Genomic DNA, 25,207 nt, shown 5'->3' on the forward strand with positions numbered 1-25,207 from the left:
ACTACCATCATACACATGTTGTTGAATACTACCATCATACACACGTTGAATACTACCATCATACACATGTTGTTGAATACTACCATCATACACATGTTGTTGAATACTACCATCATACACATGTTGAATACTACCATCATACACATGTTGAATACTACCATCATACACATGTTGAATACTACCATCATACACATGTTGAATACTACCATCATACACATGTTGAATACTACCATCATACACATGTTGTTGAATACTACCATCATACACATGTTGAATACTACCATCATACACATGTTGAATACTACCATCATACACATGTTGAACACTACCATCATACACATGTTGAACACTACCATCATACACATGTTGTTGAATACTACCATCATACACATGTTGAATACTACCATCATACACATGTTGAATACTACCATCATACACACGTTGAATACTACCATCATACACATGTTGTTGAATACTACCATCATACACATGTTGAATACTACCATCATACACACGTTGAATACTACCATCATACACATGTTGTTGAATACTACCATCATACACATGTTGTTGAATACTACCATCATACACACGTTGAATACTACCATCATACACATGTTGTTGAATACTACCATCATACACATGTTGTTGAATACTACCATCATACACACGTTGAATACTACCATCATACACATGTTGTTGAATACTACCATCATACACATGTTGTTGAATACTACCATCATACACATGTTGAATACTACCATCATACACATGTTGAATACTACCATCATACACATGTTGAATACTACCATCATACACATGTTGAATACTACCATCATACACATGTTGAATACTACCATCATACACATGTTGTTGAATACTACCATCATACACATGTTGAATACTACCATCATACACATGTTGAATACTACCATCATACACATGTTGAACACTACCATCATACACATGTTGAACACTACCATCATACACATGTTGTTGAATACTACCATCATACACATGTTGAATACTACCATCATACACATGTTGAATACTACCATCATACACACGTTGAATACTACCATCATACACATGTTGTTGAATACTACCATCATACACATGTTGTTGAATACTACCATCATACACATGTTGTTGAATACTACCATCATACACATGTTGTTGAATACTACCATCATACACATGTTGAATACTACCATCATACACACGTTGAATACTACCATCATACACATGTTGTTGAATACTACCATCATACACACGTTGAATACTACCATCATACACATGTTGTTGAATACTACCATCATACACATGTTGTTGAATACTACCATCATACACACGTTGAATACTACCATCATACACATGTTGTTGAATACTACCATCATACACATGTTGTTGAATACTACCATCATACACATGTTGTTGAATACTACCATCATACACATGTTGAATACTACCATCATACACATGTTGAATACTACCATCATACACATGTTGAATACTACCATCATACACATGTTGTTGAATACTACCATCATACACATGTTGAATACTACCATCATACACATGTTGTTGAATACTACCATCATACACATGTTGTTGAATACTACCATCATACACATGTTGAATACTACCATCATACACATGTTGAATACTACCATCATACACATGTTGTTGAATACTACCATCATACACATGTTGTTGAATACTACCTTCATACACATGTTGAATACTACCATCATACACATGTTGAATACTACCATCATACACATGTTGAATACTACCATCATACACATGTTGTTGAATACTACCATCATACACATGTTGAATACTACCATCATACACATGTTGAATACTACCATCATACACATGTTGTTGAATACTACCATCATACACATGTTGAATACTACCATCATACACACGTTGAATACTACCATCATACACATGTTGTTGAATACTACCATCATACACATGTTGAATACTACCATCATACACATGTTGTTGAATACTACCATCATACACATGTTGAATACTACCATCATACACATGTTGTTGAATACTACCATCATACACATGTTGAATACTACCATCATACACATGTTGAATACTACCATCATACACATGTTGTTGAATACTACCATCATACACATGTTGTTGAATACTACCATCATACACATGTTGAATACTACCATCATACACACGTTGTTGAATACTACCATCATACACATGATGAATACTACCATCATACACATGTTGTTGAATACTACCATCATACACATGTTGTTGAATACTACCATCATACACATGTTGTTGAATACTACCATCATACACATGTTGAATACTACCATCATACACATGTTGAATACTACCATCATACACACGTTGTTGAATACTACCATCATACACACGTTGAATACTACCATCATACACATGTTGTTGAATACTACCATCATACACATGTTGTTGAATACTACCATCATACACATGTTGAATACTACCATCATACACATGTTGAATACTACCATCATACACACGTTGTTGAATACTACCATCATACACATGTTGTTGAATACTACCATCATACACACGTTGAATACTACCATCATACACATGTTGTTGAATACTACCATCATACACATGTTGTTGAATACTACCATCATACACATGATGAATACTACCATCATACACACGTTGAATACTACCATCATACACATGTTGTTGAATACTACCATCATACACATGTTGTTGAATACTACCATCATACACATGTTGAATACTACCATCATACACATGTTGAATACTACCATCATACACACGTTGAATACTACCATCATACACATGTTGTTGAATACTACCATCATACACATGTTGTTGAATACTACCATCATACACATGTTGAATACTACCATCATACACATGTTGTTGAATACTACCATCATACACATGTTGAATACTACCATCATACACATGTTGTTGAAACCTACCATCATACACATGTTGAATACTACCATCATACACATGTTGAATACTACCATCATACACATGTTGAATACTACCATCATACACATGTTGTTGAATACTACCATCATACACATGTTGAACACTACCATCATACACATGTTGAATACTACCATCATACACATGTTGAATACTACCATCATACACATGTTGTTGAATACTACCATCATACACATGTTGTTGAATACTACCATCATACACATGTTGAATACTACCATCATACACATGTTGAATACTACCATCATACACATGTTGAATACTACCATCATACACATGTTGAATACTACCATCATACACATGTTGTTGAATACTACCATCATACACATGTTGTTGAATACTACCATCATACACATGATGTTGAATACTACCATCATACACATGTTGAATACTACCATCATACACATGTTGAATACTACCATCATACACATGTTGAATACTACCATCATACACATGTTGAATACTACCATCATACACATGTTGTTGAATACTACCATCATACACATGTTGTTGAATACTACCATCATACACACGTTGTTGAATACTACCATCATACACATGTTGTTGAATACTACCATCATACACATGTTGTTGAATACTACCATCATACACATGTTGTTGAATACTACCATCATACACATGTTGTTGAATACTACCATCATACACACGTTGTTGAATACTACCATCATACACATGTTGTTGAATACTACCATCATACACATGTTAAATACTACCATCATACACATGTTGTTGAATACTACCATCATACACATGATGTTGAATACTACCATCATACACATGTTGAATACTACCATCATACACACGTTGAATACTACCATCATACACATGTTGTTGAATACTACCATCATACACATGTTGTTGAATACTACCATCATACACATGTTGAATACTACCATCATACACATGTTGAATACTACCATCATACACATGTTGTTGAATACTACCATCATACACATGTTGTTGAATACTACCATCATACACATGTTGAATACTACCATCATACACATGTTGAATACTACCATCATACACATGTTGTTGAATACTACCATCATACACATGTTGTTGAATACTACCATCATACACATGTTGAATACTACCATCATACACACGTTGAATACTACCATCATACACATGTTGTTGAATACTACCATCATACACATGTTGTTGAATACTACCATCATACACATGTTGAATACTACCATCATACACATGTTGAATACTACCATCATACACACGTTGAATACTACCATCATACACATGTTGTTGAATACTACCATCATACACATGTTGTTGAATACTACCATCATACACATGTTGAATACTACCATCATACACATGTTGTTGAATACTACCATCATACACATGTTGAATACTACCATCATACACATGTTGTTGAATACTACCATCATACACATGTTGAATACTACCATCATACACATGTTGTTGAATACTACCATCATACACATGTTGAATACTACCTTCATACACATGTTGTTGAATACTACCATCATACACATGTTGTTGAATACTACCATCATACACATGTTGAATACTACCATCATACACATGTTGTTGAATACTACCATCATACACATGTTGAATACTACCATCATACACATGTTGTTGAATACTACCATCATACACATGTTGAATACTACCATCATACACATGTTGAATACTACCATCATACACATGTTGAATACTACCATCATACACATGTTGAATACTACCATCATACACATGTTGAATACTACCATCATACACATGTTGTTGAATACTACCATCATACACATGTTGAATACTACCATCATACACATGTTGAATACTACCATCATACACATGTTGTTGAATACTACCATCATACACATGTTGAATACTACCATCATACACATGTTGTTGAATACTACCATCATACACATGTTGTTGAATACTACCATCATACACATGTTGTTGAATACTACCATCATACACATGTTGAATACTACCATCATACACATGTTGTTGAATACTACCATCAAACACATGTTGTTGAATACTACCATCATACACATGTTGTTGAATACTACCATCATACACATGTTGTTGAATACTACCATCAAACACATGTTGTTGAATACTACCATCATACACATGTTGAATACTACCATCATACACACGTTGTTGAATACTACCATCATACACATGTTGTTGAATACTACCATCATACACATGTTGTTGAATACTACCATCATACACATGTTGAATACTACCATCAAACACATGTTGAATACTACCATCATACACATGTTGTTGAATACTACCATCATACACATGTTGAATACTACCATCATACACACGTTGTTGAATACTACCATCATACACATGTTGTTGAATACTACCATCATACACATGTTGAATACTACCATCATACACATGTTGAATACTACCATCATACACATGTTGTTGAATACTACCATCATACACATGTTGAATACTACCATCATACACACGTTGTTGAATACTACCATCATACACATGTTGAATACTACCATCATACACATGTTGAATACTACCATCATACACATGTTGAATACTACCATCATACACATGTTGAATACTACCATCATACACATGTTGAATACTACCATCATACACATGTTGTTGAATACTACCATCATACACGTTGTTGAATACTACCATCATACACATGCTGAACACTACCATCATACACATGTTGAATACTACCATCATACACATGTTGAATACTACCATCATACACATGTTGAACACTACCATCATACACATGTTGAATACTACCATCATACACATGTTGTTGAATACTACCATCATACACATGTTGAATACTACCATCATACACATGTTGAATACTACCATCATACACATGTTGTTGAATACTACCATCATACACATGTTGAATACTACCATCATACACATGTTGAATACTACCATCATACACATGTTGTTGAATACTACCATCATACACATGATGAATACTACCATCATACACATGTTGTTGAATACTACCATCATACACATGTTGAATACTACCATCATACACATGTTGAATACTACCATCATACACATGTTGAACACTACCATCATACACATGTTGAACACTACCATCATACACATGTTGTTGAATACTACCATCATACACATGTTGAATACTACCATCATACACATGTTGAATACTACCATCATACACACGTTGAATACTACCATCATACACATGTTGTTGAATACTACCATCATACACATGTTGTTGAATACTACCATCATACACACGTTGAATACTACCATCATACACATGTTGTTGAATACTACCATCATACACATGTTGTTGAATACTACCATCATACACATGTTGAATACTACCATCATACACACGTTGAATACTACCATCATACACATGTTGTTGAATACTACCATCATACACATGTTGTTGAATACTACCATCATACACATGTTGTTGAATACTACCATCATACACATGTTGTTGAATACTACCATCATACACATGTTGTTGAATACTACCATCATACACACGTTGAATACTACCATCATACACATGTTGTTGAATACTACCATCATACACATGTTGTTGAATACTACCATCATACACATGTTGAATACTACCATCATACACATGTTGAATACTACCATCATACACATGTTGAATACTACCATCATACACATGTTGAATACTACCATCATACACATGTTGAATACTACCATCATACACATGTTGTTGAATACTACCATCATACACATGTTGAATACTACCATCATACACATGTTGAATACTACCATCATACACATGTTGAACACTACCATCATACACATGTTGAACACTACCATCATACACACGTTGAATACTACCATCATACACATGTTGTTGAATACTACCATCATACACATGTTGTTGAATACTACCATCATACACACGTTGAATACTACCATCATACACATGTTGAATACTACCATCATACACACGTTGAATACTACCATCATACACATGTTGTTGAATACTACCATCATACACATGTTGAATACTACCATCATACACACGTTGAATACTACCATCATACACATGTTGTTGAATACTACCATCATACACATGTTGTTGAATACTACCATCATACACACGTTGAATACTACCATCATACACATGTTGTTGAATACTACCATCATACACATGTTGTTGAATACTACCATCATACACACGTTGAATACTACCATCATACACATGTTGTTGAATACTACCATCATACACATGTTGTTGAATACTACCATCATACACATGTTGAATACTACCATCATACACATGTTGAATACTACCATCATACACATGTTGAATACTACCATCATACACATGTTGAATACTACCATCATACACATGTTGAATACTACCATCATACACATGTTGTTGAATACTACCATCATACACATGTTGAATACTACCATCATACACATGTTGAATACTACCATCATACACATGTTGAACACTACCATCATACACATGTTGAACACTACCATCATACACATGTTGTTGAATACTACCATCATACACATGTTGAATACTACCATCATACACATGTTGAATACTACCATCATACACACGTTGAATACTACCATCATACACATGTTGTTGAATACTACCATCATACACATGTTGTTGAATACTACCATCATACACATGTTGAATACTACCATCATACACACGTTGAATACTACCATCATACACATGTTGTTGAATACTACCATCATACACATGTTGTTGAATACTACCATCATACACATGTTGAATACTACCATCATACACACGTTGAATACTACCATCATACACATGTTGTTGAATACTACCATCATACACATGTTGTTGAATACTACCATCATACACACGTTGAATACTACCATCATACACATGTTGTTGAATACTACCATCATACACATGTTGTTGAATACTACCATCATACACACGTTGAATACTACCATCATACACATGTTGTTGAATACTACCATCATACACATGTTGTTGAATACTACCATCATACACATGTTGTTGAATACTACCATCATACACATGTTGAATACTACCATCATACACATGTTGAATACTACCATCATACACATGTTGAATACTACCATCATACACATGTTGTTGAATACTACCATCATACACATGTTGAATACTACCATCATACACATGTTGTTGAATACTACCATCATACACATGTTGTTGAATACTACCATCATACACATGTTGAATACTACCATCATACACATGTTGAATACTACCATCATACACATGTTGTTGAATACTACCATCATACACATGTTGTTGAATACTACCTTCATACACATGTTGAATACTACCATCATACACATGTTGAATACTACCATCATACACATGTTGAATACTACCATCATACACATGTTGTTGAATACTACCATCATACACATGTTGAATACTACCATCATACACATGTTGAATACTACCATCATACACATGTTGTTGAATACTACCATCATACACATGTTGAATACTACCATCATACACACGTTGAATACTACCATCATACACATGTTGTTGAATACTACCATCATACACATGTTGAATACTACCATCATACACATGTTGTTGAATACTACCATCATACACATGTTGAATACTACCATCATACACATGTTGTTGAATACAATACTACCATCATACACATGTTGAATACTACCATCATACACATGTTGAATACTACCATCATACACATGTTGTTGAATACTACCATCATACACATGTTGTTGAATACTACCATCATACACATGTTGAATACTACCATCATACACACGTTGTTGAATACTACCATCATACACATGATGAATACTACCATCATACACACGTTGAATACTACCATCATACACATGTTGTTGAATACTACCATCATACACATGTTGTTGAATACTACCATCATACACATGTTGAATACTACCATCATACACATGTTGAATACTACCATCATACACACGTTGTTGAATACTACCATCATACACATGTTGTTGAATACTACCATCATACACACGTTGAATACTACCATCATACACATGTTGTTGAATACTACCATCATACACATGTTGTTGAATACTACCATCATACACATGTTGAATACTACCATCATACACATGATGAATACTACCATCATACACACGTTGAATACTACCATCATACACATGTTGTTGAATACTACCATCATACACATGTTGTTGAATACTACCATCATACACATGTTGAATACTACCATCATACACATGTTGAATACTACCATCATACACACGTTGAATACTACCATCATACACATGTTGTTGAATACTACCATCATACACATGTTGTTGAATACTACCATCATACACATGTTGAATACTACCATCATACACATGTTGTTGAATACTACCATCATACACATGTTGAATACTACCATCATACACATGTTGTTGAAACCTACCATCATACACATGTTGAATACTACCATCATACACATGTTGAATACTACCATCATACACATGTTGAATACTACCATCATACACATGTTGTTGAATACTACCATCATACACATGTTGAACACTACCATCATACACATGTTGAATACTACCATCATACACATGTTGAATACTACCATCATACACATGTTGTTGAATACTACCATCATACACATGTTGTTGAATACTACCATCATACACATGTTGAATACTACCATCATACACATGTTGAATACTACCATCATACACATGTTGAATACTACCATCATACACATGTTGAATACTACCATCATACACATGTTGTTGAATACTACCATCATACACATGTTGTTGAATACTACCATCATACACATGTTGTTGAATACTACCATCATACACATGATGTTGAATACTACCATCATACACATGTTGAATACTACCATCATACACATGATGTTGAATACTACCATCATACACATGTTGAATACTACCATCATACACATGTTGAATACTACCATCATACACATGTTGAATACTACCATCATACACATGTTGAATACTACCATCATACACATGTTGTTGAATACTACCATCATACACATGTTGTTGAATACTACCATCATACACACGTTGTTGAATACTACCATCATACACATGTTGTTGAATACTACCATCATACACATGTTGTTGAATACTACCATCATACACATGTTGTTGAATACTACCATCATACACATGTTGTTGAATACTACCATCATACACACGTTGTTGAATACTACCATCATACACATGTTGTTGAATACTACCATCATACACATGTTAAATACTACCATCATACACATGTTGTTGAATACTACCATCATACACATGATGTTGAATACTACCATCATACACATGATGAATACTACCATCATACACATGTTGAATACTACCATCATACACACGTTGAATACTACCATCATACACATGTTGTTGAATACTACCATCATACACATGTTGTTGAATACTACCATCATACACATGTTGTTGAATACTACCATCATACACATGTTGTTGAATACTACCATCATACACATGATGAATACTACCATCATACACATGTTGAATACTACCATCATACACATGTTGTTGAATACTACCATCATACACATGTTGAATACTACCATCATACACATGTTGTTGAATACTACCATCATACACATGTTGAATACTACCATCATACACACGTTGAATACTACCATCATACACATGTTGTTGAATACTACCATCATACACATGTTGAATACTACCATCATACACATGTTGAATACTACCATCATACACATGTTGAATACTACCATCATACACATGTTGAATACTACCATCATACACACGTTGAATACTACCATCATACACATGTTGTTGAATACTACCATCATACACATGTTGTTGAATACTACCATCATACACATGTTGAATACTACCATCATACACATGTTGTTGAATACTACCATCATACACATGTTGAATACTACCATCATACACATGTTGTTGAATACTACCATCATACACATGTTGAATACTACCATCATACACATGTTGTTGAATACTACCATCATACACATGTTGAATACTACCTTCATACACATGTTGTTGAATACTACCATCATACACATGTTGAATACTACCATCATACACATGTTGAATACTACCATCATACACATGTTGTTGAATACTACCATCATACACATGTTGTTGAATACTACCATCATACACATGTTGTTGAATACTACCATCATACACATGATGAATACTACCATCATACACATGTTGAATACTACCATCATACACATGTTGTTGAATACTACCATCATACACATGTTGTTGAAACCTACCATCATACACATGTTGTTGAATACTACCATCATACACATGTTGTTGAAACCTACCATCATACACATGTTGTTGAATACTACCATCATACACATGTTGAATACTAACATCATACACATGTTGAATACTACCATCATACACATGATGTTGAATACTACCATCATACACATGTTGAATACTACCATCATACACATGTTGTTGAATACTACCTTCATACATGTTGAATACTACCATCATACACATGTTGAATACTACCATCATACACATGTTGAATACTACCATCATACACATGTTGAATACTACCATCATACACATGTTGTTGAATACTACCATCATACACATGTTGAATACTACCATCATACACACGTTGAATACTACCATCATACACATGATGTTGAATACTACCATCATACACGTTGTTGAATACTACCATCATACACATGTTGAATACTACCATCATACACACGTTGTTGAATACTACCATCATACACATGTTGAATACTACCATCATACACACGTTGTTGAATACTACCATCATACACATGTTGTTGAATACTACCATCATACACATGTTGAATACTACCATCATACACATGTTGAATACTACCATCATACACATGTTGAATTCTACCATCATACACATGTTGTTGAATACTACCATCATACACATGTTGAATACTACCATCATACACACGTTGTTGAATACTACCATCAAACACATGTTGAATACTACCATCATACACATGTTGTTGAATACTACCATCATACACATGTTGTTGAATACTACCATCATACACATGTTGAATACTACCATCATACACATGTTGAATACTACCATCATACACATGTTGAATACTACCATCATACACATGTTGAATACTACCATCATACACATGTTGTTGAAACCTACCATCATACACATGTTGAATACTACCATCATACACATGTTGAATACTACCATCATACACATGTTGAATACTACCATCATACACATGTTGAATACTACCATCATACACATGTTGTTGAATACTACCATCATACACATGTTGAATACTACCATCATACACATGTTGTTGAATACTACCATCATACACATGTTGAATACTACCATCATACACATGTTGTTGAATACTACCATCATACACATGTTGTTGAATACTACCATCATACACATGCTGTTGAATACTACCATCATACACATGTTGTTGAATACTACCATCATACACATGTTGTTGAATACTACCATCATACACATGTTGAATACTACCATCATACACATGTTGTTGAATACTACCATCATACACATGTTGAATACTACCATCATACACATGTTGTTGAATACTACCATCATACACATGTTGTTGAATACTACCATCATACACATGTTGAATACTACCATCATACACATGTTGAATACTACCATCATACACATGTTGTTGAATACTACCATCATACACATGTTGTTGAATACTACCATCATACACATGTTGAATACTACCATCATACACATATTGAATACTACCATCATACACATGTTGAATACTACCATCATACACATGATGTTGAATACTACCATCATACACATGTTGAATACTACCATCATACACATGTTGAATACTACCATCATACACACGTTGTTGAATACTACCATCATACACATGTTGAATACTACCATCATACACATGTTGTTGAATACTACCATCATACACATGTTGTTGAATACTACCATCATACACATGTTGAATACTACCATCATACACATGTTGAATACTACCATCATACACACGTTGAATACTACCATCATACACATGTTGAATACTACCATCATACACATGTTGAATACTACCATCATACACATGTTGAACACTACCATCATACACATGTTGAATACTACCATCATACACATGTTGTTGAATACTACCATCATACACATGTTGAATACTACCATCATACACATGTTGTTGAATACTACCATCATACACATGTTGTTGAATACTACCATCATACACATGTTGTTGAATACTACCATCATACACATGTTGAACACTACCATCATACACATGTTGAATACTACCATCATACACATGTTGTTGAATACTACCATCATACACATGTTGTTGAATACTACCATCATACACATGTTGAACACTACCATCATACACATGTTGAATACTACCATCATACACATGTTGAATACTACCATCATACACATGTTGAATACTACCATCATACACATGTTGTTGAATACTACCATCATACACATGTTGAACACTACCATCATACACATGTTGAATACTACCATCATACACATGTTGAATACTACCATCATACACACGTTGTTGAATACTACCATCATACACATGTTGAATACTACCATCATACACATGTTGAATACTACCATCATACACACGTTGAATACTACCATCATACACATGTTGAATACTACCATCATACACATGTTGAATACTACCATCATACACATGTTGAATACTACCATCATACACATGTTGAATACTACCATCATACACATGTTGTTGAAACCTACCATCATACACATGTTGTTGAATACTACCATCATACACATGTTGTTGAAACCTACCATCATACACATGTTGTTGAATACTACCATCATACACATGTTGAATACTACCATCATACACATGTTGTTGAATACTACCATCATACACATGTTGAATACTACCATCATACACATGTTGTTGAATACTACCATCATACACATGTTGTTGAATACTACCATCATACACATGTTGAATACTACCATCATACACATGTTGTTGAATACTACCATCATACACATGTTGTTGAATACTACCATCATACACATGTTGAATACTACCATCATACACATGTTGAATACTACCATCATACACACGTTGTTGAATACTACCATCATACACATGCTGTTGAATACTACCATCATACACATGTTGTTGAATACTACCATCATACACATGTTGAATACTACCATCATACACATGTTGTTGAATACTACCATCATACACATGTTGTTGAATACTACCATCATACACATGTTGAATACTACCATCATACACATGTTGAATACTACCATCATACACACGTTGTTGAATACTACCATCATACACATGTTGTTGAATACTACCATCATACACATGTTGTTGAATACTACCATCATACACATGTTGTTGAATACTACCATCATACACATGTTGTTGAATACTACCATCATACACATGTTGTTGAATACTACCATCATACACATGCTGTTGAATACTACCATCATACACACGTTGTTGAATACTACCATCATACACATGTTGAATACTACCATCATACACATGTTGTTGAATACTACCATCATACACATGCTGTTGAATACTACCATCATACACATGTTGAATACTACCATCATACACATGTTGAATACTACCATCATACACATGTTGAATACTACCATCATACACATGTTGAATACTACCATCATACACATGTTGAATACTACCATCATACACATGTTGAATACTACCATCATACACATGTTGTTGAATACTACCATCATACACATGTTGTTGAATACTACCATCATACACATGTTGTTGAATACTACCATCATACACATGTTGTTGAATACTACCATCATACACATGTTGAATACTACCATCATACACATGTTGAATACTACCATCATACACATGTTGAATACTACCATCATACACATGTTGAATACTACCATCATACACATGTTGTTGAATACTACCATCATACACATGTTGAATACTACCATCATACACATGTTGAATACTACCATCATACACATGTTGAAACCTACCATCATACACATGTTGAATACTACCATCAAACACACGTTGTTGAATACTACCATCATACACATGTTGAATACTACCATCATACACATGTTGAATACTACCATCATACACACGTTGAATACTACCATCATACACATGTTGTTGAATACTACCATCATACACATGTTGTTGAATACTACCATCATACACATGTTGTTGAATACTACCATCATACACATGTTGTTGAATACTACCATCATACACATGATGAATACTACCATCATACACATGTTGAATACTACCATCATACACATGTTGTTGAATACTACCATCATACACATGTTGAATACTACCATCATACACATGTTGTTGAATACTACCATCATACACATGTTGAATACTACCATCATACACACGTTGAATACTACCATCATACACATGTTGTTGAATACTACCATCATACACATGTTGAATACTACCATCATACACATGTTGAATACTACCATCATACACATGTTGAATACTACCATCATACACATGTTGAAACCTACCATCATACACATGTTGAACACTACCATCATACACATGTTGAAACCTACCATCATACACATGTTGTTGAATACTACCATCATACACGCACCTTTGCTGCTATAACATCCTCCACTCTTCTGAGAAGGCTTTCCACTAGATGTAGAAACATTTCTGCTATAACAGCCTCCACTCTTCTTGGAAGGCTTTCCACTAGATGTAGGAACATTGCTGCTATAACAGCCTCCACTCTTCTGGGAAGGCTTTCCACTAGATGTTGGAACATTGCTGCTATAACAGCCTCCACTCTTCTGGGAAGGCTTTCCACTAGATGTAGAAACATTTCTGCTATAACAGCCTCCACTCTTCTTGGAAGGCTTTCCACTAGATGTAGGAACATTGCTGCTATAACAGCCTCCACTCTTCTGGGAAGGCTTTCCACTAGATGTTGGAACATTGCTGCTATAACAGCCTCCACTCTTCTGGGAAGGCTTTCCACTAGATGTAGGAACATTGCTGCTATAACAGCCTCCACTCTTCTGGGAAGGCTTTCCACTAGATGTAGGAACATTGCTGCGGCGACTTGCTTCCATTCAGCCATGAGCCTTAGTGCGGTCGGTCACTGATGTTGGGGGTGATTAGGCTCGCAGTCGGTGTTCCAATTCATCCCGAAGGTGTTAGATGGGGTTGAGGTCAGGGCTCTTTGCAGGCCAGTCAAGTTCTTCCACACAGATCGACAAACCGTTTCTGTATGGACCTCGCTTTGTGCACGAGGGCATTGTCACGCTGAAACGGTAAAGGGCCTTCCCCAAACTGTCGACACAAAGTTGGAAGCACAGAATCATCTAGAATGTCATTGTATGCCGTAGCGTTAAGATTTCCCTTCACTAGAACTAAGAGGCCCCAATCATGAAAAACAGCCCCAGACCATTATTCCTCCTCCACCAAACTTTACAGTTGGCACTATGTAGTCGGGCAGGAAGCGTTCTCCTGGAATACGCTAAACCCAGATTCGTCCGTCGGACTGTAAGATGGTGAAGCGTGATTCATCACTCCAGAGAACGTGTTTCCACTGCTCCAGAGTCCAATGGCGGCGAGCTTTACACCACTCTAGTCAACGCTTGACATTGAGCATGGTGATCTTAGGCTTGTGTGCGGCTGCTCGGCCATGGAAACCCATTTCATGAAGCTCCCGACTAACAGTTATTGTGTTGATGTTGCTTCCAGAGGCAGTTTGGAACTCGGTAGTGAGGTTTGCAACCGAGGACAGAAGATTTTTACGCGCTTCAGCACTCGGTCCCGTTCTGTGAGCTTGTGTGGCCTACCACTTCGCGGCTGAGCCGTTGTTGCTCCTTGACGTTTCCACTTCACAATAACAGCACTTACAGTTGACCGGGGCAGCTCTATCAGGGCAGAAATTTGACGAACTGACTTGTTGGAAAGGTGGCATCCTATGGCGGTGCCGCGTTGAAAGTCAGTGAGCTCTTCAGTACGGGACATTCTACTGCCAATGTTTGTCTATGGAGATTGCATGGCTGTGTGCTGGATTGGATCCACTTATCAGCAGCGGGCTGAAATAGAACCCACTAATTAGAAGGGTGTCCACATACATATACATATACACTCCCGAGTGGAGCAGCGGTCTGAGACACTGCATCTCAGTGCAAGAGGCGTCACTGCAGTCCTTGGTTCGAAACCAGGCTGTTTCACATCCGGCCGTGATTGGGATTCTCATAGGGCGGTGCACAGCGTCGTCCTGGTTTGGCGGGTAGGCCGTCATTGTAATGAAGAATTTGTTCTTAAATGACTTGTTAAATAGAAGGTTAAATGCAAAATATATAAAATAATGTGATGGAGAAACTGACCTTAAAGTAGATGTTGGGTTTGGAGCGGTTGAGTCTGATGCCGACGGACTCCAACTCCTTCTCCAGGAGTTTCCTGAGGAGACAGAACACACTAACTAACCAACCAACCTGGGGAGACAGACAGAACACACTAACTAACCAACCAACCTGGGGAGACAGACAGAACACACTAACTAACCAACCTGGGGAGACAGACAGAACACACTAACTAACCAACCTGGGGAGACAGACAGAACACACTAACTAACCAACCAACCTGGGGAGACAGACAGAACACACTAACTAACCAACCAACCTGGGGAGACAGACAGAACACACTAACTAACCAACCTGGGGAGACAGACAGAACACACTAACTAACCAACCTGGGGAGACAGACAGAACACACTAACTAACTAACCTGGGGAGACAGACAGAACACACTAACTAACCAACCAACCTGGGGAGACAGACAGAACACACTAACTAACCAACCAACCTGGGGAGACAGACAGAACACACTAACTAACTAACCAACCTGGGGAGACAGACAGAACACACTAACTAACTAACCAACCTGGGGAGACAGACAGAACACACTAACTAACTAACCAACCTGGGGAGACAGACAGAACACACTAACTAACTAACCAACCTGGGGAGACAGACAGAACACACTAACTAACTAACTAACCTGGGGAGACAGACAGAACACACTAACTAACTAACCTGGGGAGACAGACAGAACACACTAACTAACTAACCTGGGGAGACAGACAGAACACACTAACTAACTAACCTGGGGAGACAGACAGAACACACTAACTAACTAACCTGGGGAGACAGACAGAACACACTAACTAACCTGGGGAGACAGACAGAACACACTAACTAACTAACCTGGGGAGACAGACAGAACACACTAACTAACTAACCTGGGGAGACAGACAGAACACACTAACTAACCAACCTGGGGAGACAGACAGAACACACTAACTAACTAACCTGGGGAGACAGACAGAACACACTAACTAACTAACCTGGGGAGACAGACAGACAGAACACACTAACCTAGGGAAACAGACAGAACTAACTAACTAACCTGGGGAGACAGACAGAACTAACTAACTAACCTGGGGAGACAGACAAAACACAGTAACTGTCTCCCCAGGTTGGTTAGTTAGTTAGTGTGTTCTGTCTGTTTCCCCAGGTTAACTAACCACTAACCACGGAACACACTAACTAACCAGCTGGGACAGACAGAACACACTAACTAACTAACTAGCTGGGACAGACAGAACACACTAACTAACCAGCTGGGACAGACAGAACACACTAACTAACCAGCTGGGACAGACGGAACACACTAACTAACTAGCTGGGACAGACGGAACACACTAACTAACTAGCTGGGACAGACAGAACACACTAACTAACCAGCTGGGACAGACAGAACACACTAACTAACCAGCTGGGACAGATGGAACACACTAACTAACCAGCTGGGACAGACGGAACACACTAACTAACCAGCTGGGACAGACAGAACACACTGACTAGCCAGCTGGGACAGACGGAACACACTAACTAACTAACCAGCTGGGACAGACTGAACACACTAACTAACCAGCTGGGACAGACGGAACACACTAACTAACCAGCTGGGACAGACGGAACACACTAACTAACTAGCTGGGACAGACGGAACACACTAACTAACTAGCTGGGACAGACAGAACACACTAACTAACCAGCTGGGACAGACAGAACACACTAACTAACCAGCTGGGACAGATGGAACACACTAACTAACTAACCAGCTGGGACAGACGGAGCACACTAACTAACCAGCTGGGACAGACAGAACACACTAACTAACTAACCTGGGGAGACAGACAGAACACACTAACTAACCAGCTGGGACAGACAGAACACACTAACTAACTAACCAGCTGGGACAGACGGAGCACACTAACTAACTAGCTGGGACAGACAGAACACACTAACTAACCAGCTGGGACAGACAGAACACACTAACTAACCAGCTGGGACAGACGGAACACACTAACTAACTAACCAGCTGGGACAGACTGAACAGTACAGGGAAACACACACTAGACGGTTTAGCAGTAACTAACTAGCTGCTAGTACTAAGAACAGAACACACACCTCTGTACGTCTCCCTTGGTGGCGTCCAGCATCATGATGACCACGTCTGCTGTCCTGGCAACAGCAATGACCTGCCGACCTCGACCCTTACCTACGAAACACACACACAGGTCAGAGGTCACCCAATCACAACAAAGAGTTCAAATCATCATCCAATCATAAAAGGCCTCTATATTAATAGTTCAGAGATAACAGTGCTCTATATTAATAGTTCAGAGATAACAGTGCTCTATATTAATAGCTCAGAGATACAGTGCTCTATATTAATAGCTCAGAGAGAACACAGTGCTCTATATTAATAGCTCAGAGAGAACACAGTGCTCTATATTAATAGTTCAGAGAGAACACAGTGCTCTATATTAATAGCTCAGAGAGAACACAGTGCTCTATATTAATAGCTCAGGGATAACACAGTGCTCTATATTAATAGTTCAGAGAGAACACAGTGCTCTATATTAATAGCTCAGAGATAACACAGTGCTCTATATTAATAGCTCAGAGATAACACAGTGCTCTATATTAATAGCTCAGAGATAACAGTGCTCTATATTAATCCCAACCACATTGAGAGATAACACAGTGCTCTATATTAATCCCACCCACATTATTAAGAGATAACACAGCGCTCTATATTAATTCCACCCACATTATTGAGAGATAACAGTGCTCTATATTAATCCCACCCACATTATTGAGAGATAACACAGTGCTCTATATTAATAGCTCAGAGATAACACAGTGCTCTATATTAATAGTTCAGAGAGAACACAGTGCTCTATATTAATAGCTCAGAGATAACACAGCGCTCTATAACACAGTGCTCTATATTAATAGCTCAGAGATAACACAGTGCTCTATATTAATAGTTCAGAGATAACACAGTGCTCTATATTAATAGCTCAGAGAGAACACAGTGCTCTATATTAATAGCTCAGAGAGAACACAGTGCTCTATATTAATAGTTCAGAGATAACACAGTGCTCTATATTAATAGCTCAGAGAGAACACAGTGCTCTATATTAATAGCTCAGAGAGAACACAGTGCTCTATATTAATAGCTCAGAGAGAACACAGTGCTCTATATTAATAGCTCAGAGAGAACACAGTGCTCTATAACACAGTGCTCTATATTAATAGCTCATAGATAACACAGTGCTCAATAACACAGTGCTCTATATTAATAGCTCAGAGATAACAGTGCTCTATATTAATAGCTCAGAGATAACACAGTGCTCTATATTAATAGCTCAGAGAGAACACAGTGCTCTATATTAATAGCTCAGAGAGAACACAGTGCTCTATATTAATAGCTCAGAGAGAACACAGTGCTCTATATTAATAGCTCAGAGAGAACACAGTGCTCTATATTAATAGCTCAGAGAGAACACAGTGCTCTATATTAATAGCTCAGAGAGAACACAGTGCTCTATATTAATAGCTCAGAGAGAACACAGTGCTCTATATTAATAGCTCAGAGATAACAGTGCTCTATATTAATAGCTCAGAGATAACGCAGTGCTCTATATTAATAGCTCAGAGATAACGCAGTGCTCTATATTAATAGCGCAGAGATAACACAGTGCTCTATAACACAGTGCTCTATATTAATAGCTCAGAGATAACACAGTGCTCTATATTAATCCCAACCACATTATTGAGAGATAACACAGTGCTCTATATTAATCCCAACCACATTATTGAGAGATAACACAGTGCTCTATATTAATCCCACCCACATTATTAAGAGATAACACAGTGCTCTATACTACTAGCCCAGAGATAACACAGCGCTCTATATTAATCCCAAACACATTATTGAGAGATAACACAGTGCTCTATATGAATCCCAAACACATTATTGAGAGATAACACAGTGCTCTATACTACTAGCCCAGAGATAACACAGTGCTCTATATTAATCCCAACCACATTATTGAGAGATAACACAGTGCTCTATACTACTAGCCCAGAGATAACACAGCGCTCTATATTAATCCCAAACACATTATTGAGAGATAACACAGCGCTCTATATGAATCCCAAACACATTATTAAGAGATAACAAAAGCCTTTGAGTAGTACCACCAGGGGAGCGTTCAGCAGGACGCACTGTGTTAGAACGTTCAGATAGATAGAAATACGTTATGTAGAACAAACATGCCTCTCAGACATGTATAGCAAGGCTCAACTTCAACACCGTTTGGCTACTGAACATGGCAGCAACCCCCTCCACAGTAGACAACCATCACGGTAACCAGTTACTGTACCTTGGGAAGCTCCTTCTATGATTCCTGGCAGATCCAGCAGCTGGATGTTGGCTCCATTATACTGCAGGACAACAGGATGGGTTATTATACACTACTGTCAGCTGGATGTTGGCTCCATTATACTGCAGGATGGGTTATTATACACTACTGTCAGCTGGATGTTGGCTCCATTATACTGCAGGACAACAGGATGGGTTATTATACACTACTGTCAGCTGGATGTTGGCTCCATTATACTGCAGGACAACAGGATGGGTCATTATACACTACTGTCAGCTGGATGTTGGCTCCATTATACTGCAGGATGGGTTATTATACACTACTGTCAGCTGGATGTTGGCTCCATTATACTGCAGGACAACAGGATGGGTTATTATACACTACTGTCAGCTGGATGTTGGCTCCATTATACTGCAGGATGGGTTATTATACACTACTGTCAGCTGGATGTTGGCTCCATTATACTGCAGGACAACAGGATGGGTTATTATACACTACTGTCAGCTGGATGTTGGCTCCATTATACTGCAGGACAACAGGATGGGTCATTATACACTACTGTCAGCTGGATGTTGGCTCCATTATACTGCAGGATGGGTTATTATACACTACTGTCAGCTGGATGTTGGCTCCATTATACTGCAGGACAACAGGATGGGTTATTATACACTACTGTCAGCTGGATGTTGGCTCCATTATACTGCAGGATGGGTTATTATACACTACTGTCAGCTGGATGTTGGCTCCATTATACTGCAGGACAACAGGATGGGTTATTATACACTACTGTCAGCTGGATGTTGGCTCCATTATACTGCAGGATAACAGGATGGGTTATTATACACTACTGTCAGCTGGATGTTGGCTCCATTATACTGCAGGATGGGTCATTATACACTACTGTCAGCTGGATGTTGGCTCCATTATACTGCAGGACAACAGGATGGGTCATTATACACTACTGTCAGCTGGATGTTGGCTCCATTATACTGCAGGACAACAGGATGGGTTATTATACACTACTGTCAGCTGGATGTTGGCTCCATTATACTGCAGGACAACAGGATGGGTTATTATACACTACTGTCAGCTGGATGTTGGCTCCATTATACTGCAGGACAACAGGATGGGTCATTATACACTACTGTCAGCTGGACCCCACAACCCCATGGCATGTGGGGTTGTGTATGTTATGTGGTATGGTGTGTGGTATATGGGGTGTGTGGTATGGTATGGTGTGTGGTATATGGGGTGTGTGGTATGGTATGGTGTGGGTTGTGGTATATGGGGTGTGTGGTGTGGTATGGTGTGGGGTATATGGGGTGTGGTATGGTATTGTATGTGGGTGTGTGTATGTTATGTGGTGTGGTATATGGGGTGTGTGGTGTGGTATGGTGTGGGGTATATGAGGTGTGGTGTGGTATGGTATTGTATGTGGGTGTGTGTATGTTATGTGGTATGGTATATGGGGTGTGTGCTACGTGTGGGGTATATGGGGTGTGGTATGCTATGTGGGGGTGTGTATGTTATGTGGTATGGGGTGTGGTATGGTGTGGTGTATATGGGGTGTGTGGCATGGTATGGTGTGGAGTATGGTATGGTGTGTGGTATATGGGGTGTGGTATATGGGGTGTGTGGTATGGTATGGAGTATATGGGGTGTGGTATGGTATGTGGGGTTGTGTATGTTATGTGGTATGGGGTGTGATATATGGGGTGTGTGGTATGGTATGGTGTGGGGTATATGGGGTGTGGTATGGTATGTGGGGGTGTGTATGTTATGTGGCATGGTATGGTGTGTGGTATATGGGTGTGTGGTATGGTATGTGGTATGGTGTGTGGTATATGGGGTGTGGGGTATGGTGTGGGGTATGGCATGGTGTTTGGTATGGTGTGTGGTATGGTGTTGGGTATATGGGGTGTGTGGTATGGTGTGGTGTATATGGGGTGTGTGGCATGGTATGGTGTGGGGTATGGTATGGTGTGTGGTATATGGGGTGTGGTATATGGGGTGTGTGGTATGGTATGTGGTATGGAGTATATGGGGTGTGGTATGGTATGTGGGGTTGTGTATGTTATGCGGTATGGGGTGTGATATATGGGGTGTATGGTATGGTGTGGGGTATATGGGGTGTGGTATGGTATGTGGGGGTGTGTATGTTATGTGGCATGGTATGGTGTGTGGTATATGGGTGTGTGGTATGGTATGTGGTATGGTGTGTGGTATATGGGGTGTGGGGGGTATGGTGTTGGGTATATGGGGTGTGGGGTATGGTGTGGGGTATGGCATGGTGTTTGGTATGGTGTGTGGTATGGTGTTGGGTATATGGGGTGTGTGGTATGGTGTGGGGTATATGGGGTGTGTGGTATGTTGTGTTATGGTATGTGGTATATGGGGTGTGTGGTATGGTGTGTGGTATATGGAATGGTATATGGTATGGGGTGTGGTATGGTGTGTGTGGTATATGGGGTGTGTGGTATGGGGTGTGTGGAATGGTATTTGGTATTGGGTGTGTGGTAAGGTATATGGTATGGGGTGTGGTATGGTGTGTGGTATATGGGGTGTGTGGTATAGTGTATGGTATGGGGTGTGTGGTATGGTGTGTGGTGTGGTATGGGGTGTGTGGTAAAGGGTTTGGGGTATGCTGTGTGGTATGGTGTGTGGTATGGTGTGCGGTATATAGTGTGTGGTAAAGGGTTTGGGGTATGGTGTGTGGTATGGTGTGTGGTATATGGGGTGTGGGGGGTATGGTGTTGGGTATATGGGGTGTGGGGTATGGTGTGGGGTATGGCATGGTGTTTGGTATGGTGTGTGGTATGGTGTTGGGTATATGGGGTGTGTGGTATGGTGTGGGGTATATGGGGTGTGTGGTATGTTGTGTTATGGTATGTGGTATATGGGGTGTGTGGTATGGTGTGTGGTATATGGAATGGTATATGGTATGGGGTGTGGTATGGTGTGTGTGGTATATGGGGTGTGTGGTATGGGGTGTGTGGTATGGGGTGTGTGGAATGGTATTTGGTATTGGGTGTGTGGTAAGGTATATGGTATGGGGTGTGGTATGGTGTGTGGTATATGGGGTGTGTGGTATAGTGTATGGTATGGGGTGTGTGGTATGGTGTGTGGTGTGGTATGGGGTGTGTGGTAAAGGGTTTGGGGTATG

General features: G+C 38.2%; 1 protein-coding gene across 7 annotated transcripts in view; it reads right to left on the reverse strand.

The window, feature by feature from the left end:
- Positions 1-25,207, reverse strand: part of drg2 (developmentally regulated GTP binding protein 2) — a 41,209-nt gene that overhangs the window by 10,042 nt on the left and 5,960 nt on the right. For all 7 annotated transcript variants that reach the window (XM_090197969.1, XM_090197972.1, XM_090197974.1 and 4 more), the window contains exons 5-7: positions 22,045-22,105; positions 19,778-19,868; positions 17,630-17,702 (exon numbers count right to left, since the gene is read on the reverse strand). In XM_090197969.1, the coding sequence (XP_090054095.1) occupies positions 17,630-17,702; positions 19,778-19,868; positions 22,045-22,105 (225 nt within the window). The remainder of the gene's footprint in view (positions 1-17,629; positions 17,703-19,777; positions 19,869-22,044; positions 22,106-25,207) is intronic.

Source organism: Oncorhynchus mykiss, chromosome 13 (assembly GCF_057628025.1).
Source record: "Oncorhynchus mykiss isolate SJ-2025 chromosome 13, ASM5762802v1, whole genome shotgun sequence".
Taxonomy (NCBI): Eukaryota; Metazoa; Chordata; class Actinopteri; order Salmoniformes; family Salmonidae; genus Oncorhynchus; species Oncorhynchus mykiss.